This window comes from Oratosquilla oratoria, chromosome 1 (assembly GCF_046742065.1).
Source record: "Oratosquilla oratoria isolate Oo_2021 chromosome 1, ASM4674206v1, whole genome shotgun sequence".
NCBI classification, from domain to species: Eukaryota; Metazoa; Arthropoda; class Malacostraca; order Stomatopoda; family Squillidae; genus Oratosquilla; species Oratosquilla oratoria.
Genome location: NC_134777.1, coordinates 118,166,231 through 118,192,660, shown reverse-complemented (window position 1 = coordinate 118,192,660; position 26,430 = coordinate 118,166,231). Strand labels below are relative to the sequence as shown.

General features: G+C 38.0%; 1 protein-coding gene across 15 annotated transcripts in view; it reads left to right on the top strand.

The window, feature by feature from the left end:
* The window catches only part of Glut1 (Glucose transporter 1), a 490,886-nt gene that overhangs the window by 189,318 nt on the left and 275,138 nt on the right, over nt 1-26,430 (top strand). For 11 of the 15 annotated variants that reach the window (XR_012966402.1, XR_012966403.1, XM_076185336.1 and 8 more), the window contains 2 exons: nt 1,116-1,262; nt 2,075-2,270. Coding sequence is in view for 13 of the 15 variants with exons in the window: in XM_076185336.1 (XP_076041451.1) it covers nt 1,116-1,262; nt 2,075-2,270 (343 nt within the window). In the remaining 2 variants the exon portion in view is untranslated. The remainder of the gene's footprint in view (nt 1-1,115; nt 1,263-2,074; nt 2,271-26,430) is intronic. The other 4 variants (XM_076185357.1, XM_076185413.1, XM_076185422.1 and 1 more) reach the window with 1 other exon arrangement.

Here is a 26,430-nt window from a genome sequence, read left to right as displayed (position 1 = left end):
TCATGTTTATGTACTTATTTGATCAACATTGCACATGTCATGCCAGTCCTCTGTCTTCTTTATTCCTTTTTTTATAAACCATTTACCCTCATACCATGTGACTATTACAGTACCCATACCTATTTGCCACCAACCCTGAGTACCTGAATGAAATAGCCATTTTGACATTATTTGAAAAATTGCCTGCAGCTTATCCCAGCACAAGCTGACTGAATTGTAGATAACCACATTTTTTCTGTTATACTTGAGCTGTTCCAAGAACTGTATATGTGCACTGAGCCTTGACCTTGAGCACTTTTGTTTATTACTCTGATTTTATTACCTCCTGATTTGGTTCAAAGTATTTCCCAATTTAAGATTCCTACTGTTTCCATGTTGTATCAGTTTTAATCACATCTGGGCAGCATCAGCCTTAACAAAACTTATGATTAGTATAATATATCTTACCAAAGGGAGTGATTGAGATCAGTTTAACATTTACCAGTCCAGGGACATGCGTTAGTTGAACAAACCCATCAGGTATTTACCAGAGGAAAATCTTTAAAAATTCACAACTAGACATAAATGGGGTGAATACTGATATAGCTGGAATTTCTGTATATTTACTAGGTGGTGTTTCGCTACCATGGTGTCATTGTCTTGTATGCTTGCTTGTTGGGTTGCTTGCCTGTCTGCATGCCTTCCTGCTTTTCCTTTGAATCCTGGTTGCAACCTGCACCCTGTAGCACAGTACCATTGCTTCTCCTTTGCCCATGAACTCAGGATTAAAGTCCAACACCAGTCATAGTGCTGTCCACGTATTAGGTACTGTTCACTTAGAGTTTAACTTGGTATTTAAACAAGTTGAATAGTTTCCTTGTATTCATATTAAATAATTCATATGAAAAAAAAAGCACTGGGGTCTTTGTTGCCTCCCCCACCCCCACCCCCTTTACCACGACTGCTGACTTAAGATTATAAGAATGGGGATCATTTACTTGCACCCCTTTCTTCACCACGTAGGTTCTTGTATTGTGTGTTAAAAGCAAAACAAAAACAAAAAAGCACAAACTAATATGTTTGCACCAAAGTCCATCATGTCTCTTGAGGTGACCTTCAAGCTTTAACCGTTCCAGGTTAAAGACTAGCAAGATGCACAATACTCATCCTTTCGGCAGCTTGCAGAAACAAGTGTCGATCATGAGCCTGAACCTGGGTGCCAAGATCGATGATATCCAGCTCCATCAACACGCCGACACCAATGCGGCCCTCCATGCCATCAGGCAAGTATTCTCTTGTGTTTTAAGTGACTGTATATAGATATGATTAGATGCATTTGCAGTTTGTCAGGCCTCATCTTGCCTTCACTTGCATAGTACCCAACAGTTCTTGAATGCACTACTTTAGCTAATACATTGCCCAACATAGCTTGATAAGTACCAGGTATATACTCACAATTTGAAGTATAGACACATACATGCCAAACATAAGTTAATCTGTAAGATTTGCATTTAGTATTATTTTCATAGTACATATAGTCAAGTTGAAAGAATTGCTATTCTCAAATGTTTTACCCCACTTATCTAGTACTGTATAATATAAAATTCAACTCACAATGGTTCTTCTCTTCTCAGATACTTGGCTCTGTATGCTTATGTAGTTAGCAAAGGTGAACCAAAATTGCAGCCATTAGCTGCTCACATTAATTGGGTCTATTTATATGGAATATGCTCTCAACTTGGCAAATTAGACCATGATAGCAGTGATAGCCCCTCGCAGACTATGAATGATTACTTCAAATTTGCCATGATTTCATCTTGTCACCATAAATATTATCATTATTAGTATTTTTCCATTATTATTGTAGATTTAGTAATTAAAGATGTAGCATACACTGTAGTGCATTTTGTAAAATTAAAATTAGCTTGTGCTATTTATGTAGCTTTTGCTGTTACACTCGCACTTTCTCCCATATATAAAGATAAGAATTGCTATATGTAGACTTATTGATGGGTTTTAGTTGTGTGAAATGTTGAAGATGTATTTATAATAGGGTTATCTGCTGTCCCAGTCCTGAATATATATCTTGCATCAGGTCTCAGCTGCAAGACCTGACTAAGAGCGTGGAGAGCTGCCAGAGCGAAGTGGTGGAGGTGAAGAGGGATATGCAGGCCATCAAACACGAGATTGACACACTTCAGGCAGCCAAGGAAGAGATTGAGGAGTTGAGAGATGCAGTAGATCGTCTAGAGGAGCACCACAGAAGAAGAAAACTTAGACTCTTGGAGCAGGTAAAGTCCAGCTGATGCAGACTCACTCGTGCTTGCTGTCGTGCAGTCTTGGTCCCAGTGTGGAGATAGGCAGACAGCCCTAACAATCCTGTGGGCTCAAGTTGGTTTTGTGAATATGATTTGTTTAGATTAGATTAGGATGTTTGTTGTAAAGATGGAATGCCATAGTAGACATCATTTAGAAGTACTATGGGAAATGTGCTTATCCAGCAAATTGGCAGTTGAACAGTGGTGTTAATTGTATATACAAATTATTTATTGGTGTGGTTATTGTCAGGTTACATATGATTCATCCAGCCCTCTTGATTGAACTACAAATAAAAACTTTACTGAACAATGAAGACTTGTGTATGTACAATAACTCTTATCAGAAGATTTGAATGCTCCTTCACGTACTAAATATAACCAATATAATACTTGGTCATTTGCCATAATGAAACATCTGTAATTGGATGGATCATGAGCATTTAATTATTGCTTGATTGGTTATTACTCAGTTTTGCCTGTCTTCTCTAATTGCTCTTGAGTGGACAAGGAAGGAGGGTTGCCATGTAAATGAAGCAATGGGGTTAAACCAGTATTTGCTGTTGGGCCATGCTGTGGAAGTGCTGTATCCTCCAGCATTGTTTCAGACCCAGGCAGTGGGCAAAGGACAGGGATGGTCTATCATTCACAAGGTCTTGAGATAACGGGGAAAACAAATGAATGTTGTGATGGATGTGGTATGGGTGGAGGGTGGGTTGCCTCAACTTTAATGCTAATATTCACTATCTTTCTGGGCTAAACCAGTGGCTGTGGCTGGCTTTTAGGGAATACTGGTGTCCTGCAAGAGAAAAATATGGTAATGGATCATTTGATTGATATCTGTTTTGGAACACTTGTAGTATTTGTTGGGGTTAGGTTTCACCTGGGGCAGTCCCACCATTTGAGTATAGAAGTTATTTCATAGTACCTTAAGGGTTTATCACAGCAGCAGATGACTTTTGCTTAGGCTGTAATAACATCAATGATAGATGAGAAAAGACTGACTGGTTAAAGATTCATCATTCAAGTCAGGTGTTAGAAATTTATTTTTATACTGACTTTTGGAACAAGATGATTTGTTTATGGAAAAGAAAAGATTTAGGGGTCAAAGCATGGACAATCCATATTCATGAAAAAATATATATTGTCAAATGTGAAATTCACAGATTTGCAATAAAGTAGTTAATGCATTGCCAGAGGGATGATGTTATGGAAGAAACTTAAAGGGCAATAAAGATTAAAGGTTTTCCACTGACCACTGTTAGTTCAAATTATCAGTAATAAGTTTTTATTGTTGGATTAGCACAGTTCCCATGTCAATACAGTATATTTGATTATGTATTGCTTACTTGCTTCACTTTTTGCTGTTTTATATCACAAGCACAAATTGTGTGAACTGATTTTTATCAACACAACTCTCACTCCTCCTAAAGCATGGACAGTTTAGAATGGCATGCATCTCTAGTTTAGCTGAAATCTGCTTGTGCTTTCCTTTGTTGTTGCAGATTATTCCTTTGTATTCTTGCAAAGGATTATAAACCAGCTGCAGTTATATTTTTTCATAATTCCTTCTTCAATACTGTAGTTGTATGTGAACACCTGTGTCATGTTTAGATAATATTGTATTCTTGAAAATAAAATTTTATGATTTAATTATTTTATGTTTCTTTTACTCCTTATCGCTGATTGCTCTGTTTCACTAAAGACTTTCTTTTTTCAAACCAGTAAGACTGATCAGGTTGTTCATACCATTGGATAAACAATTAGATGTTGCTATTCAATATCTCTTGATAAAATTATTACACATGCAGACAAAACAGAATGATCAGTGCTGGTAACTGATAGTTGCACGTGACTAAAGAAATGTAGGCTGATCATGGCAAGCACTTCAGTGAAAATTGTTTAGTGTTCCTATTCCTATTTGAGTAATAGCAGGCACACTGCTGTGAGAACCTTTGGCAAATACTCCATTGTACTGAATGTTTACCATATCACAGGATTGAATGATTATCTCTTCGCAAACTTCTCCCAGCTATGTCATATGATGATAAAGTACAATCAGCTGATATAGTTGCATTGGTTATTTCAGCTCCATTTATAGACTTTTAAGCATTTGAGTACTGACAATATTTGTCATTGTACAGATAAAAATACTTGTCAAACTCTAACCTGATGGTTGCATGTAGTAAAATGATTGGGATACATAGCTGACTGAATCTGCTGCATTTATACTAAGCTACTATAATTTTTCCTTATGTGTGTGACTTTCTAATACCTGCATGAACTACCTTACTGGAACCTAACAAAAAATTTGCTCCATTGATTATGTATATTTACTTATTTTCATAGTTGCATGCTAAAACATTGCCATGATGGATACAATTGTGCTGAGAACACCATAGCCATTACTAAAAAGAGAAATGCTATTTATATTTACTATAATCTTTGCATCATAGAAATAAAGAAAATATTAAAATGTAGAGAACCACTAAAGAATATATAAAAGAAGGTTAACATCTTCATTACAGTGACATTTAGAGTTTTAACTCTACCATAATATCATACAATTTTATTCACCATAGGGGGCATCTACATGTTGCATGAATTTAGACAGTCCTGATTATCCCTTCTACTATCGTGCTATACTCTCCCACTTTTATGCTAGTTAATGCCAACTAATTTGATTAAGCTTGGGGGACATCACTGTAGTGAAGAGATCGAATTCCAATGTAATTTTTTTTTTGGTAATTGTTACCTAAACAACATTGAAATACTAATGACTTATAGGAAAGAATGTTAAGAGAAATTATAATTTTGTTCTAGCCATATGTTTTATAGCATAGATTTAGTCATATATTTATGTTATCATCAATGGTGGGTTTTCCCATGAGGTGAGGGAGTTTTATCTCAGCCGTCACCAGTGGGTCCATTCATCCTTCAAAATCAGAGGGAGTGTTTTCACAACTTTTGAAGATTAAAAACACAAAGTAGAATACAGAATAAAATTCCTTTCCTTTTCTTTTCTCACATCAGTTTTAAGACTGCCACTCTACTTTCTCATTTTCCTTCCTTGTTTTCATCCCTTCACCCTTTGTCCTCCTCCTCCTCCAAATCTATTCTCCTCACCTTTCTTCTCCTCTTCATCATCATCCCTTTCCTCCATGTATCTTCCCCACTTGACCCTGTTATACACCAACACATGTACTTCCTCCACTATCCTCTTCTTTCTTTTTAAATACCTCCTAACACTCTTCTGTCCTGCTTGGAGTCTTTATTTTCAACTTTTACATTTACTTTATACATAATTTTTAGAAGCCCATCCCTTAACATTCTCAACACATGTTCATACCACCTCAGCAGGGTATTGATGGGATTTGAAGATGAACTGCAGATGGAAGATTCATTCCAACATTCATCTTGTAGGATCACAATTTGTCCATCATTTACTCCAAGCTAATCCAACTTATCCTAAATAGATACAACAAAATAGTGATACCTGGCAGAATCATATTGGTACCCATGGTCATAGATAAAATATTTGGCAGTCCTAGCATACATACTATCCCAGATCATAGAAAGCAAATAAAAATATAAAACAAGAAATGGTTGACAGGTTTCCTGGTGGGCAGACAATACAGAGGACCACAAAATCAACATTATTGGTTCTCCACAATTAAGAACTATACATACACTCCAATCCACTGGTACACTAAGACACACATTAAACAATCCCACCAGTCATTCCACTATAATTACACCATTTGTCAGACATTCCACATGACAACCTAACCCACATCATTAACAGCTTTCATCTCTCAGTGCTCTTTGTATCTGCTTTTTCTATAGCCTCATCATTCTCCTCATCCATCTGTCATTCTCCTGGCATCTACTGCCACAAAGCCTTTTACCTTTTCTGTATTCAGAAACTTGAAATAATCTACCCATCTTTTACTCATTGCCTTCACTTCCATTGACATCTGTCCATCTGCACCATTTAATCTTTCCTCTGCCCAACTCCTCATCTTCCACTCTTTTCACTTCTCTTTAAAACACCAACCCCATCTCACATCCACTCTCTTCTTTGTTTCCCTCACCTTGTATTCTGCTTCCACCCTCCATATGTTTTACTTTTATATTTTTTCTGCTTTCTTCTTTGTTACCATTCTTCATATTCTCACTTCTTTTCTGCTACCACTGCCCCCCACATCCTCAACCCACCAATCATTAACTCTCCATCAGTTATCTCCTATCCTCTTCATTCCAAACACTGTCTTTGCACACTTTAGCATTTCCTCCCTGAAATATACCCATTTTCCCTCTACTCCCATTTTTCCTTTATTTTAATATTATTTTATTTATTTTGTTTTTTCCATACCTCTTTCAGTTTCAATTTTTATTCTTTCTCTTTCTCCTTATCTTTCTCTCTTTCAACATACTCACTTGGAAAGGTTAAGTGTAGTTCATAAGGAATGGTGTTAAATGAAAGTATTAGGAGAGGAACAGAGGGAGTTATTGGGGAAAAGGAGAGTGGGTTTAGGAGAGGAAAAAAGTGTACAGATAAAGTATTTGCAGGAAGATGTGTGAGAAATGGATGACATGGTTGAGACATAGGTGTTGTGGAGTGTGCTATGTGTGTATGGAGTTGGTGGAAATTCATTAAGGGTAGAAGTTTTATATGAGTAGTAGAGTTTGTATGAAGGTCAGTAATGGAAAAGTGAATGATTTGAGGTAAAGGTGGGGCTGTACCAGTGTTATGTGATGTTGCCATGGTTGTTTAGTATATATTTGGATTAGATGTTATTAGGTGTTGTAGTGGATGAACATGCTTGGATGAGCTCTGCCAGAATGCAGAAAGTGGTAAAAGTGAAGAGCAGTAGACTCAAAGTCTTTTACATCTGAAAATTTTTAAACATTGTTACTGTGGACTTTGACCTTGTTGATTTTTTTTCTTAGAGGAAAGACAGGGTAAACAAAGGAACTAACAAATATATAATATTTTCATAATTTTTCTTTTTCCAAATGCATTCTTTTACTTTAGTAATTGAGTCTAGTTTCTCAGCTAGATTTGTATCAATGATTTATACCACTTTTTCTAATAGTCTCAATTTTTGACAATGTGAGAACTTTTTTTAGATCTCAAGGAGAATGGGTAGTAATGTTACGAACCATTGGATTAAGACAACACTATCTCCCTAGGCACTCAGTTCTCACTACTCTGTCTTTTGTCAGACATTCCATATGACATCCAACCAATCCAGGTGCCTTTCTATCTCTCATTTCTTTCAGTACTATTTGTACCTCCTGTTTTGTAACAGCTTTTATAATATTTTTCACCCATCAGTCATACTCCTAGCACCTTCCATCACCACAGTCAAGGCCTCCTTGTTATCCTTTTACTTTCAGCATTCCATCCATTTCCCATTCACAGCCTTCTCTTCCATTAATAACTGTCATGGACTAGCATTTGTATTTGAGTAGATGTATCAAACCTGGCCGTGATTGATCAGTTCCTTCAATCCAATAGTTAGTGTGGCAAATGCCTTCTATTTGGTTTTTCCATCTTGCACTGGGATAAAAAAAGAAGTGAAGTGCAAAAACTAACAATTTAATTTACATAATATAGAAATATAAATTTTAACTTTAGAACAGAGGGTATGAACAGGGCATGAGCGAGGGAGTGAAAGATGCCACGACCCATGCCCCTTAAAATATGAGGATGCACAACGCAAGTGCCAACGGCAGATGCCAATTTGTTGTGGCTATAAGCCTACTCTATTTCTATTTACCTGGCTTCACACAATCCATCCACTTTATTTTTGGGTGAAGAAGGTTTCCAATTTATCAATCATTACAACCACTCCTCGTTTAACAACGACAATTGGGACCAACGTCGCCGTCATTAACCGAATTGGTCGTTAAGCGAAAGTGTATACATATTCGTACATGTACTGTATGTACAACGTCCAGCAATACATGTATCTTTATTTTTGTGTATTTTCCCTCTTTTATACAGTACATTAAAGCTTTATTTACTGTTTTGATAGTACAGAAAGCCCTCAAATAACGCGGTGGTTAGGTTCCTGAAATTACCGTGTATGACCAAATCCGCATATGCTGACATTCCATATTAAATACCGTGGTATTTTTTTAGTTTCGACCATGGGTGCAATATAGCAATAGAAAATTAATTATTAATTTTGTAAATTAAGATGTATTAGCATAATATGCAATTTTGTGGGCAGAAATGAAAATAAAAAAATACCTTGCTACAAGCAAATATGCTAATGAACGAAGTCGGTAGCATAGGATCGGGACACCATCTTGTCGTCTGTCAATTGACAGCCTCGGTACTTCTGATAGTACCTCGCCAGGTACATTTTCTTGAAGGAATGTTATGGAGCGGAGATACATGCATTCCTTCAAGCTGCATAAACTTTGTATACCCTGCAAGCTGAGAGAGTGGTTGAAAAGCCCGCCAACGTCTCTCACGAGGACGAGCCGGATGACATTTAATTTGCATGTAATGATTTATTTAACACAGGTTAGGTTAGTTTAGTTTAGGTTAGACGAATTTATCATCCTTTCATTTCTTTGCCATCGGCATCTATCATAACAAACATGGTGTACCATTCGTCCGACATGACTTCGTTACTTACGAAATCTGTTTTAGCATCTTTTTTTTTTTTTTATTTCCGCTCACAAAATTGCGTATTATGTTGATACATTATAATTTACAAAATTAATAATTAATTTTCTATTGCTATATTGCGCCCATGGTTGAAACTAAAAATTTACCAATACTGGTATATAATGTACCCCAGGTAGTTTTTGCAGCTTGCAGGATGGTAATGTAGACCTAAGCTTCAGAACACTTTACCTTACAGTTAATATCCACCGTACAAGTTCATTTATAACATCATTCAAATTTGCCTCAGCCAACTTATCGTACATGACGTCATAACTTCGGGAGATTTACGTTAAACGAATATTGGTCTGTCATAAAGCCCGTCGTTACTCCGTGTTGTTGTTAACCGAGTAGGTCGTTAAACGAGGAGTGGTTGTACTTATCAAAATTAAAGTATCGATCAATATACACATAAATACTACTTTTATATGCCATAGTTGTTTAGATACCCTCTGACCTATTCTGTAGAAAGCCCCAGTTATGTACTCCTCTGCCATCTGCACAGCAAAAACTGTAACTGGTCATTTATCATAAGTTACTTATGTTTATAATCCTATATCTCATTATCTAGCTTAAGATAACTTAGTAGTGGTTGAATTCAACATCCATATGCACTTTCATTAAGGATGGCGAGCAAATATGGTTCTTGCTAGGATGTGTGGCTTCTGGCGCCACACCCACGTCTCTTTGTGTTATCATGACACGTAATGACACACCATGAAACCTTACACATGACATGTCATGGAACATAACATGACTGTCTATGTTTCTGTTACTGTCTCCTCTACCCAACTTGTTTCATTGCAATCTTTTTATTTCTAAAACATATTCCTTTCAAAATTCTAAAAAACCTACCTATCTTACATCTACTCTTTGCCATCCTCACCTTGTACTTTGCCTACACCCTGTCTGTTCCATATCTCTCATATACTTTTTTTTTTCAACCATTCCTTGTTTACATATCTCTAAAACAATACTAACACAAAGTTGGCCTGGCTGTAGGCATGTCCCAGATGTCAGCTTCACATTGAAGACACAAAACATATCCTCTACTGTCCCATATTCACCACACAAGAGAGAGTACACCACCTATTTTGGATATCAGTGGGAGCATCAGGGGACCAATGCCAGGCTTTTTTGGATGGGGCATTTTCTGTAAGAAACCAGATAACAGAGTAAGTAGCTCTTAATTGTCCACAAAACAGTATGCAGTTATCTATCGGCCCCTCACCCCCATTAGAATTGCACCCATTTGCTCAGTTCTGACTTAATTTCAGCCATCAGTATTCATGTTTATGTTGAATATCCATGGTGACATAACACATCCTTGTCTGAGTCCTTTATTTTGAACTGTTCTTTCTTTTCCTTACATATCTATACATACTATCTTCTGTACTCTTACATGGTCTTCACTGTATTAACAGCAAATATCTAGATTGTTTTCTCTCCTCTTGATCATATACCATTTTCAAATACATACATGGTAAGCCTTTCTCATGTCCTGATATTTTTCATTTATTTATTATCAGTCTTTCATATATTTTCCTGGTATATTCAAGAAATCTGTTCCACTTATTTTTACATTCAAATGTCTCTTATTTTTACAGATTGGCACCACACATGCCTTCCTCTCCTCTAATGGAACCCTTTTTTCCTTTCTATACCTCTCAAAAATCCTCTATCCTTTCTACCATGCTTTCTCCTCTCCTTTTCAGCATATCTTGTGGAATTTTGTGTACTCCTGGCAACTTCCCAATCTTTATGATTTTTATTTTTCTGGAGCCAGTGATGGTCCTGTGAGATATATCAGGGAGAATCATCTCTCTGCCACTATCTTCAAAATTATTAATACCTTTACCTCTATCAGGGGCTGGCACTAAGTCTCTGGATCAAACTCAAGACCTCCGTTAATTATTTTTCCCAAAGAGGAGAGTTGACAATAGATATAATCATTCACCTCTATTACTGAGGGGCTACTTGGAAACAAACCCACACTAATGTAACACAGACAACAGTCCAGTATTTTATCCCAGAGAATTGTGGAGTTGCTCAAGAACAGTTGCTGGTTGTTCTGAGGCTGCAGATTTTCAATCAGTGGAAATTGAAACAATAGTTATTACTGTTTGTATTCCTTTCCACAGAGGACACAGCACATCACCATATACTGTTCCATATTAACTATCCCTAGACAACAACACAGTGTTTCTTCCTTTAGTAACCTATAGGCCTGTCAAGTGGTTGTTGCCAGTTACTTAGGAGCCATAGGTCCCCTGCAAGAGAGACTTGAGGCAATAGATTGAAGGATTGGTCCTCTTTTCTTCCTACTTTCTTCTCCCCAAATGCACACAATCCACCCATCCTTGGAGTGATCAGAGTGGATCTGAAGTAGGGCTGCTCAGTTGTGGGTAGCTGTTGATCAACATTAAACAACTTGCCTGGCCCACATGGTCTTGGAAAAAAAAATAGGATAAAGTAGTTGAATAGAATAACAAGGCCAACATGCCTGGAGGATATCAAGAAAAAAAATTGTATAGATGCATCAACTTGCAGTACAACTTAAAAGAAGGAATACACCAATCTAAATTCATGAATTAGTGTAAGGCTAAGTTTAATATTGAAGACAGAGATGGGGCCCCCACAAGTTTAACACCTTTCATGCTCATTACAATTAGGTAAGTACACTCTATGTGCAATTTATGACTAGAGACTTAAAAAAAAAAAATCATTGTCCTCATTTCAACATAATTAATTTCATAGGAAGTTGGAAAGTGATGTTGGATGGAAGGATACAATTGTAATGATCAGGACTAGATTGAAGGAGCTACTTGGGCGTATAGACCACCACATAAAAAGGCCTCAACTAGCAATATTCACAAAAATAAAAAAAAAGTTCAAATGAATCCTAGATATTAAGACATGCACAGTCCATTGTATGGATTAAACGAAAATTATTTAGTAATGTAATGAACCATTTGAAAGCTTGAAGCCACACAAAGATTTGGGAACCCCCATGATATGCTAGCCAAGGTCCCCCATAACCATTGATCTAGGTACTCCTGGTAATTGATATAGATATATATATATATATATATATATATATATATATATATATATATATATATATATATATATATATATATATATATATATATATATATATAATTTTTTTTTTTTTTCCTGAATACAGTTTAACAAATTATAGCAATTTAGCTTCACTATCTATTTGAAGTGGTCTGTTTTGCTCTGTGTTAACCTTCAGGTACCGCATCACTTCTCATCTTAAACTATGGTTACCGTAGTCAGCGAAATGGTTGGATGCAATGATTCAGTTGGGTTCCATGCAAGATTGGATGATTTGGGGAGTTCAAGCATATGGTTGGAAGAAAGATGCAAGCAACCATACCATTTTAGTGCACCCATACTGTTGGATGTTAGAGAAAAATACTGAAGATCTATGTTAATAGTATTCACATTTATGACATATTTGAAAAAGTATACAACTTATTCAGTAATAAGAGATGAATTATTCAATAGTATAACTTTATCTTGAAATAGAAAAGTGTTATGGAATGTATATTGTGTCAATGATCAAATAGTCATTTGACAACCACTGTTGTGTAAACATTTGCTCAGTACACACAAAAATGCTTCCGTAGATGTGTAATTCTATCTACATTTAAGCTCCTGGTGTTTGTAAGAGACAAAGTCTAAGTGAGCTCTTTTCTTTACTGTTCCAGTATTCTTTTTGGTTTATACATACAATGCAACCTCTAAAGTAACCTCAGGGGGGTTGCCAAATTTTACATACAATTTACAGTGGTTCCATATACTAATCAGCACATAAAAAGAGGGTTCATCGCATCTGGTTTGAGTGACAATTGATAGGGGCTGGATAGGCGCCCTTTCCATTTGTAGTTGAATAGACCAGTCCCTTCTGTCCAACACAGGTGTCAAGGCATTTTCCCCAGAATGCTGGTGAGGGCTGTTGTTCAAGCAGGTGTTGCCTGGAAGCTGGGTGTTCAGATCACTGGGAACAATTGAATGTCCCTTGGTTGAGATCTGGAGGAACAATAGATGGTCCCTGGAGAGTTGGTTGGAAGATGGAGTACTTCTCGCTCCATGTGTGTGTGTGCTTGCTGGACATTGATAACACTTCTCGCTGTGATGGAGTGGAATAGTGAAATCATTCATTCTCTTGGGATGTGAGACATCTCAATTATGCTAAGAAATAATAATAATATAATCTCTCTCTGAGTCAACCCTTCAATTGCCATTTTCTGTGGATGAGAAACCACTGAAAATGTCTCTGTAATCCAGCTACCTAATGTTCAACAATACATATGTGTGTGTGTGAGAGAGAGAGAGAATGAGAGGTGCAAAGCTCATCAAATATTCAGTTTTAGAGAGGTTGCGAATCATTCAAAGTTATTTGGAGTAAAATGTTTGTGAAAATGGCATAATGTAGGCTCTGCCAATGAGAGTTCCTCATTCTGGATAAAGGGTGAGGCATGGTGGAACTCATTTTACATGATTGGTGGTAACATCTCTAATGGTAAGGTTAGACTCGCTTGTAACCACTTGTCCAAAGATAGGGTTGGATGAAGAAATGTTTGTTCAACCATAAGGTTGGACTTAAAGCATTTAATTGACTTGTGTAACTGTAGCTTTATTCTCCATTGTGCTACAAGTCTACAAGCCTTGGTACACATATGCAAAATGGGATGGGATTGCTTATTGTTCCATGGGGGGATCAATTAATCTGTAGCCCCAGATCTCTCTTGCAGGAGACCCATGGCTCCCAAGTAACCAAAATACTGCCATAAAATTAGCTTATAAGTCACCCACGGAAGAAACATTGTGTTGTCTGGGTAAGGCCAAGGTAGAGCAGTGAAGAATGAGGTGTTCAGTGTCTTTTGTGTGATGATTGCATCTGGGGCAATGACTTGAAGGCAGTTGTGATAGTGTGGATCTTACTTATCATGGGAGTGATTTTTTCAGAGGGGTTTGAAGGAGTAGGACATTAGTGGTCAGCCTTGAAGTGCTTGTTTTGTAATCTGAATATGAATATGTTTTTGTATGGGTATGTGTGATGTAGGTTGTTGAAATATGATTGAGTGTCAAGTTGCTGGTGTGTTTTTTAAGTTGTATCAGTTGTGTTTGTGCAGTTAGATTGATGGGCAAGAATAAGGGCTCTTGCATAGAACTGTATACCTATCATTTTCATGTGGTGTTCTGTGGGGGAGGATTTTGGTTTCTTTGTGCAGATGTCTTACTGGGGAGGTTTTAGTGCATTGTGATACTATTTTCAATGTAGATATGATAATTGGAACAGGGTATTGTACCCACTTGTTGCGTATCCACCTGCTGTATACGGATACGCAACAAGTGGGTACAATACCCTGTTGTACCGTATCGTATCACTAGGTGGTATGCAAAGATGATACGATATGTGGAAATGCAACAAGTGTGGACCCGACTTTAAATGCTTTGTACAAACAGTAGGCCTACAGTGTTTTTTACTTTCATCATTATACCAGCAGCACTAGTCAGCAGTTAGCAGTTTGATAGAAATTAAAAAAGGGGAATTTTGCCCTTTTTTTTTTTCTTTATATATATATATATATATATATATATATATATATATATATATATATATATACATATATACATATATATATAATATATATATATATATACTGTATATATACATATATATATATATACAGGTAAACGTCGACTTACGATGGCATTAGGTTTCGATAGAGCCATCGTAAGACGATTTCATCGTAAGTCGATCCCCAATTTGTGTATCACTCTGTTCCGTGGTCACTGTACCTAGCTTACTTGTATATTAACCACCAGAGATACTGAATATAGCCTATTAAACATGTACAGTAGTTTATTTAATTGTTTTTATCCTTTTTACCATATTCAAACACTATATGTATTTTCAGTACGGAACTTAAATCTCGCGAGCAGCAGCCAATGCCAGCCGTACGACGTGACGTAATAATACTCGCATCATAAAATATAGTCACCGCTTATATCGATCGTTCTCTCTTTCACCCGCGAATTTTGAAAACCACAGAGAATGGGATTCAGGCCACATTTGAGAGAATGTAAAAACACAGGGGCGACTACAATAAATATAATCAAGACGCCGATATGGCAGCGTCGCGAATCCACTTGCTCCTCATGACGCCTACGTGTGCGGCACCGTATGGAAGGGGTTAAATTATCATGTCGTCGTCGTCGTCATCGTAAAGTCGAACAATCGTAAGTCGCGGCCATCGTAAGTCGACGTTTACATGTATATATATATATAAGTATGTACAGTATATATATATGTATATATATATATATATATATGTATATATATATATACTGTATATATATATATACCGTATTTTTCGGTGTATGACCCGCGGCTTTTTGCCTCAGAAAGGGGCCAAAATTCGGGGGTGCGGGTGATGTAAAGGTGCGGGTCATCTGTGAATTCTGGTTAAAAATTGCCCTCTTATGCAGTCAAAAAAAATTGAACGATTAGTTTAGCTGGGTGCCCTCTCGGATCGGGGATTTGCGGGGGGACCGACCGGGTTCGTCGTATGAAAGTTGATTAATGTCATAATACAGCGCGCACGATCGAGACAAACGACAAAGAGAAGGTAGGATTTGTCAGTATCTTACCCGCTTTACATGCTCTTGTTATTAATAAAGGCATTATCACAAATAAAACAGGCCTAACTAAACAGCATGAACATACAATACAACAGTGACTGGTACCAACACCAACATCGTGTGTCGCGATCAAACAAAAACAAGCGGGCGGCCATTTTCGCAATTACAAATTACAAATTACAAACTGTACCTGATTCCTTAATGCTAAATTTGTGCATTACATGTGGGTCGTTCAAGCATGGAAGAAAATTAAAGAATCGACTATTCAGAACGGTTTCCGTAAATCAGAAATGTGCCATCCTGCAATGTCGGAAAAGGAATCAGACGAATCCAAAATTGAAATGGAAACGGATGAGGTCACTGCATCAGAATTGGCCGATCTATACCACAACCTCTTCCATGACGATACAGAGGATGAGAAATTCGATGGCTTCGTGAGCGATGATACGCCTTCATAAACATTGACTGTCGTCTGTGATCGCTGACAGTTTTTTTTTTTTTTTCTAATAACGATGTGCTCCATTGACTCTGTTCATAACAGTTCAGTAATGTGCTCTATTATTGTTCTATTCTATTGAAAACTAACCATTGGAAATTGTTTGGTTTAATAATTAATTACCAGTCTTTGTATGGCATTTATAAACCAATTGATTGATTAATTACCGGTAAACAACCAAACAGGGTTTTATGGTATTATTTACACAAATTTATTATGGTTCTTTGTTATATATAAGTCCAATGAAATATATTTAAATGTAATTTGTTGGTTATTCTTCATCTTTATCACAATCAGAAATAAATAGGACTGGAGGAATACTGGTATCATGATCATGAATCGCAATGCCACGTCTTCGACCCATTCCAAAGGCATCGTAAGATCAGTTGCACACTTTTGAGATCACTCCTCTTTCATCAAAGCTACCACTACATCTAGTGGCAGCTTCAGAAACCAAATTGTGAGGTTGTGTACGTACGTGTCGGCCTTTGACGTGTGATGAATCCTGAAAAGCAAGATATCACCAAAAAACCTGCCTATATCGGAAAACATATCTTTTTTTTATAAATCACATAAGCATTGATGAAACAGAAAATTTAGAAAAAGCCTCAGCTTTGAAATTACTTTGATCACCACGTCAACGGCCGGCCGTAACAACATGAGCTGTGCCTGTGGCCACCCATGCATGGGTAGTATATATCGTCGGTTCTACACTGCCACGCACGCCATATGACTGCGGGTCATACAGCGGTGCGGGTCTTGTATGGATTTTCACTAAGGTGTAAGGGGGTGCGGGTCATATAACGGTGCGGGCTATAGTCCGAAAAATACGGTATATATATATTGGGTTTTCCAACATCAGTGGGGCTGTAACCCAATGAATAAAAAAAGTCTGGCCTTATGAGCACCACCTTTGTAATCTACTTGGATCTTGCAGTGGTCATCATAGTCACATCAAATTCTAAGTGTTGTTGTCATTCCACATTGTTTTAGTTCCAAGGCTACCATTGTGGTGATGTTTAATCCCTTTGATGGTGGATTAACTGGCAAGTTCTGTGGCTTGTGTAGCTTATATTGTGGATTTCAGGGTCCTTGATATTATCATTCCATCTGTAGAGAGGGAAGTGGCTTTGCTGTGGATCTACTTCGTCTTGTTGCATTGCTTCTGACCTGGGTAGTGGGCAGGATACAGGGATGACCCTTTATCCATGAAGAAACAGGGGTTATGCATGGGAGTGGAATGGGTGGGAGTGGATGCATGCCTTTGATTTGGCTAGCTTCCTTATAAAGGGAAGGAAGCCCTTGGTATATAGAATAGAAAATCTGTAGACCACATTGGAATTGGCCCAACATCTTGGCATGCTGTGCCGGGTTATCATTCAAAACTTGAAATGAGTCGTACTGGAGTTCTGTAGCATATTAGGAGATGGATTCTTTTGTCCTTGTTACTAACTGTAAACCTATCATCACTCTCATGTACAGAGTCTCTGTGTTTGAGTTGATGTATTAAATCATAGCTGTGATTTGAACAATTCCTCAATTCAGAAGCTAGTGTGATAATTTGCCTTTTAAAGGAGTTTCCTTGCTTCACAAGGACAACAAAAGGGTGAGATGCAATGCTATTCAATTCACATGATATAGAAATATACAATTTACTTTAGCCTGGTGTACATGGGATACATGCGGGGCATGAGCAAGGGAGTCAGAGAGACGCCCCTGTGTGCGTCTCTTAGATTTATACCAAGACCGCACAACAGTGCCAGGGGCAAGCACCAGTTTATTATGAAAATAAATCTAAACTACCTCTGTTTGCTTGGCTTCACACAATCTATCCATTTCTTTATTTTTGTGTGAAGAAGGCTTACAAATGATCAATTTCTAGTTATGTAACAAAAAAGAACATCTTTAATAATGCAAATGCTACTTCTTCGCATCATCATTCATGGTGACCTCCAACCTCAGACAGAAGTGCCTGAGTCATGTACTCCTCTGTAGCTGGTTTTTAAGTCCTCCTGCAACTGGGACACTTGCATGAGAAAAAGCCTAATTCACATTCATTTAAATCTTATTATCTAATTTAAGATAACCTACTAATTGGTTGAATTTAACATCAATAGGCATTTTCATTAAGGATGTTGAGCAAATATGGCTCGTGCTAGAATGTGGTTTATAACACCATATTCATGTCTCTTTGTATCAGTGATGTGTCATGGAACATGACAACAGCCTTACCCTTGAATTCATTGGCAAAGGTGTATTTGTAAATGTTAGTGTTACAGGCTGTATTTGATTTGCTGTATCAAACCTGGCCATGATTTGATTAGTTCCATCTATCTAGTTGCTAGCATGCTTAATGGCTTCAATTTGGATTGAAGGAGGTGCTAAGATAAGAGGGAGGGTGGAGGGGTGTGGAGTGTATTCAGGGATGGAATGGGTGGAAATGATTTTATGCCTTTTCCTTTTTGGCTACCTCCCTTGTAAGGGGGAAAAAGCCTTGGTATATGTATGTATGTATACTGGGATTGAAAAAAATATGAGGTGCAAAATAACTATTTAATTCACATAATATAAAAATATGAAAAAATGACTTGCAGTAGTACAGAGGAGTATGAACGAGGGCGCAAATGCGAGAGTGAGGGTGCCATGGCCCATGACCCTCCTTTATATATGGATTTCATACAGTACCATGAGTAGGTGCCAATTAGTTATGCCTGTAAGCCTAGTCTATATTTCTATTTACCTGACTTCACACAATCCATCTTTATTTTTGAATGAAGAAGGTTTATATTTTATCAATTGCTAGTTATCTAGACTAAAAGTAGAATTAATATATATGCTACTTCTTTGCATCATCATTGTTATGATGACCTATGACCTTTCTGGTAGAATATCCCATTTGTATACACATCCACTACTGATTTGTGACTCTTGCAACTGGAATACTTATGTAAGACATAGCCAATTTTTTTTATATCTTATTATCTGACTTAAGATAACCTACTAGTTGGCTGAATTCAACATCAATAGGAGCTTTTAAGAATAAATGGCAAGAGCTATATCATTTGATGTATGGGCCTGGCATTTAAATAGCAACTTCCAGGACCACATCCATGTCTCTTTGTGTCATATTATGACACATTATGGAACATGACATATCCCCCTTCCTCGAATAAAAATGTTTAACCCTGTGAAGCAAAGCTTGAACATTTTGTGTTAGGATGCCACAAGGTGTCAGCTACTACCTTTTTGTTTTTCCAGGATGTGTTGAATACTTAAATCATATCCTTGGGGTGCTAATGTCCATCTGGCTAATCTATAATTTTTTGTTTTTCCACTTATGATATATTTCAGGGTATTACAATCACTAAGAATTACCTTTTTCTCAAGAAAAATCTAAAATTTCTTCAAAGCTGATATGAGGGTGAGGGCCTCCTTTTCAATGGTAGAATACTACCTTTGATAATCCTTGAGGATTTGAGACATGAATGAGATGGGCCTCATGACATCATCCTTTTCCTGAGCAAGCATAGCACCTGTTGCTACATGACTGGTATCATAAAAAAGATAAAATGTCTTACTATAATCTGGAGCTATCAAGGCAGGACAATCCAAGAGAAGCTTTTTACATTCCTCAATGGCTGCATCAGCGGCTTCATCTCGCCTGAAATTATTATAAGAGAGCATACAGGTTAAAGGAGCAGCTACCTCTGCAAGGTTTGGACAGTACCTCCGATAGAATCCAAGCATGCCCATGAATCTTCTGATACCTTGCTTTGTCTTCAGGACCTTCCATGATGTCCTTCACCCTGGCTTCTAATGGCATGATGCAATTCTGGCTGACTTGATGTCCTAGGTATTCAATGGTGCTCATCCTGAAGTCACTCTTCCTCAGGTTTACAGTAAGCTGGGCTTGTTTTAGTCTGTCAAGTAAGCCTTTCAACCTATTCATGTGATCACTCCATGTATCAGTGAACACAACTCTGTCATCCAAGTATGCTCTAACACCTGGCAATCATTCAACTATCCAATTTACAAGGCACTGAAAAGACGCTCCACAATTTTTCATTCCAAAAGGGGTCTATTTGTATTGAAAGTGCCCATGTGGGGTAACAAAAGCAGATATCTCAGTAGCTCTGCTTGTAAGAGGGATCTGATGATATCCCTTCATCAAGTCTACTTTTGATGAAAATTTTGCAGCAGCAACTTCCTCGATGAGATCATCTATTCTGGGGAGAGGGTAAGGGTCCACCTTCATGACTGTGTTCACCTTCCTGTAATCGACACAGTCTCCACTTACCTTCGGGATTAGGTACCAGCACAGCTGGTGAAGCCCAAGTACTAGTACTAGGTTTCACTAATCTTTGATCCATAAACTGCTTCATTTCCTTCTCCATAATCCTCTTCTTGTGGGGTGACAGCCTGTAAGGGGTCTGCCTCACTAGCTTGGCTCCATCTAAGATGACATCATGTAATATTGCTTGAGTAATGGTGGGGCATGAGGAAAATATCTTAGCATTCTTGCAGAGGAGTGCTCAAACTTCATGCATCTCTCCCACTAGTAATGACGGAGATCCTTCTAATGCCTCACCTATGTCTGACCTGTCCAAATCATGAAAGAAATTTAGATATCCAATATCTGAATCAAAGTTTCCATCAGCTTGTCCTGTTTCAGTCATACCAACTGCTTCCTCTTCCACAATCCCGTGGTATTCCTTCAATAAATTTACATGTGCTTGTTGCACTCCTTCTCCTCATCAGGTTTCTTAATAAGTAGTTGTCACCCCCTTTCTCTTAAGTACCCTGAATGGTCCCTCATATTTTGGATGCAGTGAGATTATCTGAGGGGATAACAACAATACATAATCCCCAATATTGAGTTCCCTCCTAACTGTTTTCTTATCATAATAACATTTGTAAACTTCTTGTGACCTTGCTAGGTTTTTCCTAGCTATCTGCCTAATTCTCCTACTAGCTTTGAGTAAGGGGTATTTTCTTCTGTATCTTTTGACAGCATTATCTTATACAATGATGCAAGGGTTTCTTGCAGGGTTCTATCAACATCAGGTAAAAAGGAGAAAATCCTAGATATTTGTGTATTGTTATTCTAGTGGGATATAACAGTAAATCAAACTCTAACACAAATGCTCTGATCATGCATTTTAAAGTTCCATGGAACCTCTCAAGACTCCCTTGACTTTGGGGGTGATATGCTGACATGACTACATGGTTTATATTGAAGCCTTCCAAGGCTCCCTCGAATATCCCACTTAAAAAGTTAGTGCCTCTGTCACTTTGCACTTCCCAAAGCATACCCATATTACTAAAATAAGACATTAAGGCCTTGGTGATTGTTCACGCCTTTATGATTGGCAGGGGTATTACTACAGCATACTGTGTGGATTGACAAATAACAGTAAGAAGAAGTGACTTCCCAGACTTAGTCTTTGGGAGAGGTCCTACACAATCAACAACCACTACTGAAAGGTTTCTCAGTGACAGGGACTTGGCACATGGATACCTTCTTGGGAGTGTCATTTGGCTTCCCAGTCAACTGACACAAAATGCATCTCTTAACTATCCTCTTGACATCTTCCGACTAGCCTGGCCAATAGAAGTGGCTTAAAATTAATTGTCTAGTCTTGGTGATTCCAAGGTGGGCACAGGTAGTTGCATGAGCTAGCCTCACAATCTTCTCTCTAATCTTCCATGGAACTATGATTTCTGTAATGACATCTACCTTTTCTGGTGCCTTATATTTTCTCAGAAGTACACCATCTTCCATGATAAACTTGGTTTTGCTGTAATCTTCTTCCAGCTCCTCCTCCTCCACTGCTTGGTGCACCTCCTTCAGCTCTGGGTCCTCCTGTTATAGTTGGATGAGTTCCTCTGTTTATGGGTTTTTCAAAGATCATTTCTTCTGTTTGGGCATTGCCTCTCTGGTCTCCTTCTACATCTTCTGCTGTTTCCTGTTTTTCTTCCATGCTAAGTTCACCTTGTGATTCTTCTGGGGTCTCATCTGCAACATCTGTTTCAAACAAGGAATTTAGGTTGTCTCCACCTTCCACCTTATTCATCTTCTTCTCGTGCCTTCTTGGTTTGAGATCTGGTGACGACTGCCACTGCATCCTCCATGTCAGATTTATTATCTTTCTGTGTGGTCATAGCATCATTTACCATCTTGAGTCTAACCTGTACTATTTCACCTACATCATTCCTGAGGAGGACATCTGTTCCTTTCACTGTAAGTTCCGTTACTCCTACTTCAATGCCCACTTTCTGACCATCTATTTCAAGTAATACCTTAGCTATGGGTGCTAATGTCATCACTCCTCCGGCTAATTCCATGGTGAACTGACCTATGTGTCTAATTTCTAATCCTGGTATCACATGTGGCCTCACAATAGTGCAAAATGCCAATATGTCTCGCAGAGCTTTGACCGCATACTTTCTTTCACTTCCTTCTATTCCTATCTTGGTATTTTTCACATAAGGTAACCACTCTTGGCTGATTCCTGTATTTTCCATCATGTTTAACCTACTTTCACCTACCCAGTAATTGCTATCATCTTTCTTGCCTGCCACTTCCTTCCCCTTTGTCTCGCTAGAGTCCTTTTTCTGTCTCCAGCCTTGGGTGTCCCACTTGTTTCCATTTCCCTCGGGGCAACTTTCCATGTATAGCATCTTCTATTCTGATTCACATCCCTCCATTTCCTTTACACACATTATCTCCTGCCTGGTTTGCTTGTTTCCAATTTTCTGCCCGTACCTTTGTCCATTTGGCCTAGCATAACACTCCTGAGTTCTGTGCTCATATCTATTGCAGCTAAAACATTGGGCTTGTTTCCCCCAACTATCTCCTATTTGTGGCCTCACATATCTCTGACTCAGAGTCGCATACACACCTCTGTTATCACCCCATGGAGTTTGTATCATATTTTTCTTTCTCACGCATCCTTAATGCAAAATTTTATGCAAAACTTGCTGCTTGTAATGGTCTCGCATTTCTATATGGTCACATATAGCCTAGTCTCATTGTTCAGTAAGTTAAAAAATGGTTCAATTGTTATCACCTCCATGACAATTTTTAATAGTATCCACATTTTCTGCACATAACCATTTTTCTAGGTTACTCCTCACATTCCTGGCTAGATCCATATAACTATAACCAATATCCTTCCTAACCTCCCTGAATTTCTTTCTAAAATATTCTGGAGAAATTTCATATGCCTTTAATATTTTGCTCTTAATCTGAACATAATGATATATACCTTCCCTGTCAAATACCGTGTATACATTTAAGGCTTTTAGGGGTAGGCTAGATCTTATCATTGCTGATGAGAGATCCCTTCTCCATCCCAATTGTCTCGCTATGCCTTTGAATGTAGAAAAGAACAATTCTGGTTCCCTTTCAATAAATTTAGGGGTAAGTTGACTTGCTTTTATGATAATATCCTCTATACTTCTCTCCTTACCCAAATTGACCATTGCTTAGGCTGTCCTGCTTCAACCCTATTTATTTCCCTTTGAGACTCTGTCCCCTGTCTAGGGTAGACTTCACTATGTGTTTCATCTCTATGTCCCCCATTTATCCTACTTTCACTAATTATCTTTTTCTACCATATATCTTCCTCTTTCCTATGGAAGCCTTACACCTAACCTACTTTCATTTCTATTTTCTTCCATATATATCTCTTAACCTTGGTAATCTCTCTATCCTATTTTCACTCCTGTTATCCTCCATGTCATGATATCTGTCCCATACCTGTGGGGATTCCTCAAAGTTGTTAAACTTTGCCTCCTGTCATAGATTAACTTTTATGTCCCATCTTACTTTCAGTTTTATTTTTCTCTATGTGATAATATCTCTCTCTTACCCTTGGTAATCTCTCACCTATTCTATTTTGACTCCTCTTTTCCTCCATATCATGAAATCTGTCCCTTACCTGTGAGGACTCCTCAAAGTCATGAAACTCTGCCCCCTGTCTTATACTGACTTAGTTATGTCTCTCATCTCATCATCTATTCTGCCTTCACTTCTATTGTCTTCCATATTATGATATCTGTCTTTTACCTTGGAAATCCCTCAAAGTTAAAATGTTGATACTATATAAACAGCTTGAGCAAAACATTCTCTTTTTATTGTATGCCTATTGTATGTAAACCACAAATATGGTGGACCCACTTCTGTTTTTATGATCAATCATGATTTTAATTCATTCAATGTGACCTACTGCTTTCTATCTTTCTTTACCTTTCCTCCCATTCCCTCTTGAGTATTTTGCACACACCAGTTATTTCATCCAGTGAAGAAGAAAATTGATCCCGGACAGAAGGCCCCCATTTATATATCAAACTTGGCCATAATTTGATCAGTTCCATCAATCTAGTTGCTAGTATGCTTAATGGCTTCAACTTGGATTTTCTGTCTTACACTGGGATTGAAAATAAAGATGAGGTGCAAAATAACTACTTAGTTTAAATAATATAAAAATATAAAAAAAATACTTGCAATAGTACAGAGGAGTATGAACAAGGGTGCAAGTGTGAGTGAGGGTGCCATGGCCCATGGCCCTCCTTTATATGGGGATTTCATACAGTACCATCAGCAAGTGCCAATTAGTTATGCCTATAAGCTTAGTCTATATTTCTATTTATCTGACTTCACACAATCCATCCTCTTTATCTAGACTAAAAGTAGAATTAATATATATGATGATGCTACTTCTTTGTGTCACCATTGTTATGATGACCTATTACCTTTCTGGAAGAATATCCCATTTGTGTACTCATCTGCCACTGATTTGTGACTCTTTTTGCAACTGGAATACTTATGTAAGACATAGCCATTTTTCCATATATCATTATCTAACTTAAGATAATCTACTAGTTGGTTGAATTTAACATCAGTAGGAGCTTTTAACCACTTCAGTATGACTTGAATTCTCACATAGCATTGGCTGCCAAACATACAATTCATCATACTACTCATACATACATACATATACCAAGGCTTTTTCCCCCTTCCAAGGGAGGTAGCCAAAAAGGGAAAGGCATAAAAACACTCCCACCCATTTCATCCCTAAATACACTCCACACCCCTCCCACCCTTCCTCTCATCTGAGCACCTCCTGGATGACGGGTCATCCCTGCACCCTGCCCACTGCCCTGGGTCAGAAGCAGTGTCGCAAGACACAGTACATCCACAGCGAGGCCGCTTCATTTAATCGGCGACCCCCCCTCTCCGTCCCCCTTTGCATATAAGGCGAGGACGGGGAGAAATCCCTTCGGGCTGCGTCAAAATTTACTCACACATACTACCCCACCCCCCACTTCCCCGCCCATTCCTCCTCATGCAGTCACAACATCATCCATATACAACCATTCTCCACTCACCTCTGTCTTCCGTCCTCTCCCTTCCTTCCTCAACAGACATTCCCCTCTTCCCCAAAGCCCCCTTCACCCCATCCATCCACCTCATCCTAGGACGTCCCCTCATGTTCACTCCCTCCACATCTGCCTTCCATACCTCTTTTACTAGTCTTTCTTCACTCATTCTTTCCATGTGTCCAAACCATCCTAATATTCTTTCATCAACCCTATCTCCCAAATCCTTTTTCACCCCTGTTCTCCTCCTCACCTCCTCATTTCTCACTCTATCTAGCCTAGTAACCCCCACCATACTTCTCAGACACCTCATCTCAAACACATTCAAACTCCTTCTCTCTTCTTCTCTTATGTTCCACGTTTCTGCCCCATACAGTGCTGTTGGCACAATCACTCCTTCATACAGTCTCCTCTTCGCATCCATTCCCAAATGTCTATTCCTCATTACACTCTTTAAACTATAAACTATAAACTATAAACTATAAACTCTTTAAACTATAAACTTTAAACTATCATACTACTCACATTATAAAATATAAAGTCACTGCTGTATTACTCATTCTATTTTATTCTGACTAATAATAAACACAGAAAACATGATCAAACCAGTTCACAGAATATGGGGGTAACTCATGTACAACTGCAAAAGTATATATATAATCAATATGCCGACACCAGCATCCTCATGTACCTACTTGCACCTCATGACACCTAAGTAAGCGTCATTGTACTGAAGTGGTAAGAACAAATGGTAAGATCCATATTATTTGATATGTGGGTCTACTTGTAAAGCAATTTACATAAGCTATAGTACCACACCCATGTCTCTTTGTGCCATATCATGACATGTCAAGGAACATGACAATAGTCCAATTTACATATGTGGAGATGTG